At 32.0% G+C, this 3,699-nt stretch overlaps 1 protein-coding gene across 1 annotated transcript; it reads left to right on the plus strand.

Moving 5' to 3' along the window:
- Window positions 1–973: 973 nt before the first annotated feature.
- On the plus strand, window positions 974–2,814 carry LOC121728761 (cilia- and flagella-associated protein 99-like). Its single transcript, XM_042117010.1, has 2 exons — window positions 974–995; window positions 1,405–2,814. The coding sequence occupies exons 1-2, from the start codon at window positions 976–978 to the stop codon at window positions 2,795–2,797; spliced, it is 1,413 nt and encodes a 470-aa protein (XP_041972944.1). The 5' UTR covers window positions 974–975; the 3' UTR covers window positions 2,798–2,814.
- The last annotated feature ends 885 nt before the right edge of the window (window positions 2,815–3,699 follow it).

A 3,699-nucleotide genomic window follows, 5' to 3' on the forward strand; every position in this document is an offset into this window, starting at 1 on the left:
AAATAGAACAACCATCATTATAGCCGAATTTAAGCCAAATAATACATAATGATGAGTATAGAGTTTATTAAATAAGTACTGATAGATCATGAAGTTCATACATGATCTATCTAGTACTATGTTTCTATTCAGTAAATTTCTCTATATCTCAAAATTTAAATAAGCATTAATCAATGCTTAATCTAAAATCTGTTTATAATGTTAACAAAAGTTACATCGAAATATGTTTATGCTCGAATAATAAAAGTCGTTAATTAAATAAAACAGTCAAAATAAAAGGTCAGAATACAAATCGTATTCTAGACATAATACGCGAGCACAATGCGGACATCAGTAGTTACCGACAAAACGGAGCGAGAGTAATTATAAAAGAGAATGCAAACGAATGATCCGACATGACGTGTAACTTACTGACAATGGCCCCGAGATAACGAGACAGGAACCTGTTCGAAGCTTCTAATCGAATATGGCCTTTATGGTTGTCTTTAACACGATTATTATATTTTAAAAGGTCTCGTGTGACTTGCACTTTGTTCTCGAGGTGTCGAGCTATCGAATAAATAGCTTTGTGCCAGGCGATTGATTAATGACGGGCCAGGCGAAAACAGACCGGCTACCTAATTAAATACTCCCGATAGAGCGGCCGACGGGCTCATAATACTGAGATTGACTGTTAAATGATTCATGGTTTCTTTAACGCCGCGAGTGGAGCCTTCGAGGAGTACAATTCACACAATTATCATTTATTATAGACAAAATCAGGGGATTAAATATTATCTTTTAACTGCACTACCCTCACAATTTATTTGTGCTACTCCTTTCTTTGTCTATACAAAGAAAAATGATAAGATACTCATGCAAATCAAACTGGCTGGTTAACCAAATAAGACATAATTTGATAAGCTGTCACACGATTAGTAAAATAAAAGTAAAATATTTGTCACGGCTTGTCTTTACGAAATAAATGGTCAAATTATGCAAAATATTCAGATTATGTAAGATACATAAGTATTTTTAGAAGAAACATAGTATTATAAACATGGTATACTATTTTACATCGGGGAATGTTAAATTAATACTGAGTTTAATGCAAGATTATCGATTATTAACAGAAACGACACCTCATGAGTACATACGCGCGTGTTTTGAAAGTCGATTACAGAATATCGAAGAACAGAAAGCACTTTGCATCATTGACGTATTTTTGGGCGTATACAAACATGAAACATTTCTCAAAAATGTAGTACGAGAGGCTGGAAAGTTGTCCGATATAGAAAAAGATTATTTTGTGATCATTACCTTCGGAATACTATTTCATATTTCCCCAAAGAATGCGCTGGATATTTTCAAATGCATGTTCAATTTAAGTAAGCCCTTACTAGATAAATTTATTATGTTTTTCAGCAATAAAGATAATGTAGCTAGTATTTCACGAATAGCACAAAGAGAGTATGATAAGTATTTTGTAACAGAAAATATACTTGGTTCTATCTTGTCTTGGCAACCGTTTTTACTCGAAATATCCAAAACTACCTCGTATAACAAATACCTCAACAAAGGTCAAATATTTAATCAAAAAAGATCAACATCACAGATCCGTCGAAACATTATGTTGAATGTTACTGGAAAAGTAAGAAAAAATAAAGGTGACAATAATTCTGCACCTCGCTTTACAACTAATGTAAAATTCAAAGTTTTCATGAACTCAAAAATACGACATCACAAATATGAAAAAAATAATAATGTTTTTGGGCTACTTAATACGATAAAGAAAGCAAGCTATTGCTATTATTCAATGAAAAAGTCTACAGTGACTAATTCAAAGTTTGAAGATATTTGCTCCAAATTGACCAGAAATAATAATTCCTCAACTTGTACACAAGAAAGGCATATGCCTAAAGCAAAATATACAAAATGTGTTGTAAAAAGATTAAATAACGTAATAAAAAAATATGAACAAGATGAACTTAAATGGCTCCATGATATTGTGGACAGTTGTAAAAATACTCCTAAAGTTGAAAAGTTACTAAAACAAGACCAACAAGAAGAAGAAAAGCAAAGGTTACTAAAAATTAAGAAAAATCATCTAAAGGGACAAATATCTCATGAAGATGCTATTATCGCAAAAAAGAACGTATGTAATGAAAATAAAAGAAAATATAATGAATTCATTAAAGAAAAACAACTATGGGAGAAAGAAATTGAAGATTGGAAAATGAAGCAAACTGAATACAACCGTAAACAAGTTGAAAAAATGTCGTTGATCGAACTAAACTTAATAAATTCTAGAAATTCGATGTTTGAAAAAAGGCAAGAAATGGCTGAGACAGTTCGTTATGATACCAAATTACTAAAGGAACTAATTTTAAAAAACAAAGAAGCTGATCTTGAACGTAAAATACAAATCATTAAAGAAATTAAGACGTTATCTATGTTTGCTAGAAACTCTAGAATGCAGAAAACAATTGATCTAAACGAATCACCAGGTTTTGGTTTTCTATGTGAAATGTCTATTGTTGAATTGCAAAAAAGATTAGCTGCAATAAAAATTAGCCTACAAAAAGAATTAGATGAAAAGAAAAACAAAATAAAAACTTTAAATACTCAAAAAAAGCTAGAGCTGGAGGAAACGAAGAAAAATAATGACATTTTTCTAGCTGAAAGAGAAAGATTACGAAATGTAAAGAAGTCCGAAATTAAAACAGATATAGTGTTTACCGATGAGATAAGTCGATTAGAAAAAATGTTGGCGAAAAGACGAAATAAACGTATTTTACTTACAAAACAAAATTGCTAACCACTAAGCAATTACTATTTCAACTTACATTTAATTACACATATATCTACCTGGATTTTAGTTTTGTTGTTATACTTTAATATTATTTTATGTTATATTTATTGTAATTTATTTAAAATAAATAAAGGTTATTGTTTATTACTATGATACTATTATTTTTATTGCGCAAATCTCAATTGATCCTCTGTATTGGTGTTGTGTCGAAGAGCTTAGAGTAATGGTGTCTAGGGGCGACGCGAGGCGATGCGCATTCGTGAATTGGTTGCAGCACTTAATTAGTTCTCGAAAGTGAAATATGGCAACAAGAATTTATAGTATTAATCGGCTATACTGCCAACGTCTTAATCAACGGCAACCGTTCATATCGTTCTACGAGCCAGACTCTATTGTTGTTCCAAATTGGTTCGTTATAGTCACACATCATATACCCAATAAGGGAACAAATCACGCGTCAATTCTCGAAATACGATAAAGCTAGTCGACATAATTTGGATTAAAGCTATAAATATGTCGAAGTCGCCTGTTCATTTGTATCAGCGTATAATTTAAATTCTTTAACGCCAATGTTCAAGATTACGCGGTGAGATAGAGGTCGGGCGCCCGTGTCGCGGCGACACCACCGAATAAATTTATATTTCCGACCGATACCGGCCAGTTCTCTCTTTGTAGATAATTCGGCGGTAACGTCGAATGACTCTATTAACAGCTTCCCTTTTAGGGATAAATGTCGACTTTAGGCTCACTCCAAATATTGCCGTATCTATAGTCTCGGCGAGTTCAATTGTAATAGGATTAGAAGTTAGAACGCTGTAATTGTTCCAATATGAACATGTTCAGTATGAACGACGCTTTTTCAGTTTCTTATAAGTAAAGTGTCACAAGAATAAAAATACTTTTTAAAT

This window comes from Aricia agestis, chromosome 7 (genome assembly GCF_905147365.1).
Source record: "Aricia agestis chromosome 7, ilAriAges1.1, whole genome shotgun sequence".
In the NCBI taxonomy this organism is placed as follows: Eukaryota; Metazoa; Arthropoda; class Insecta; order Lepidoptera; family Lycaenidae; genus Aricia; species Aricia agestis.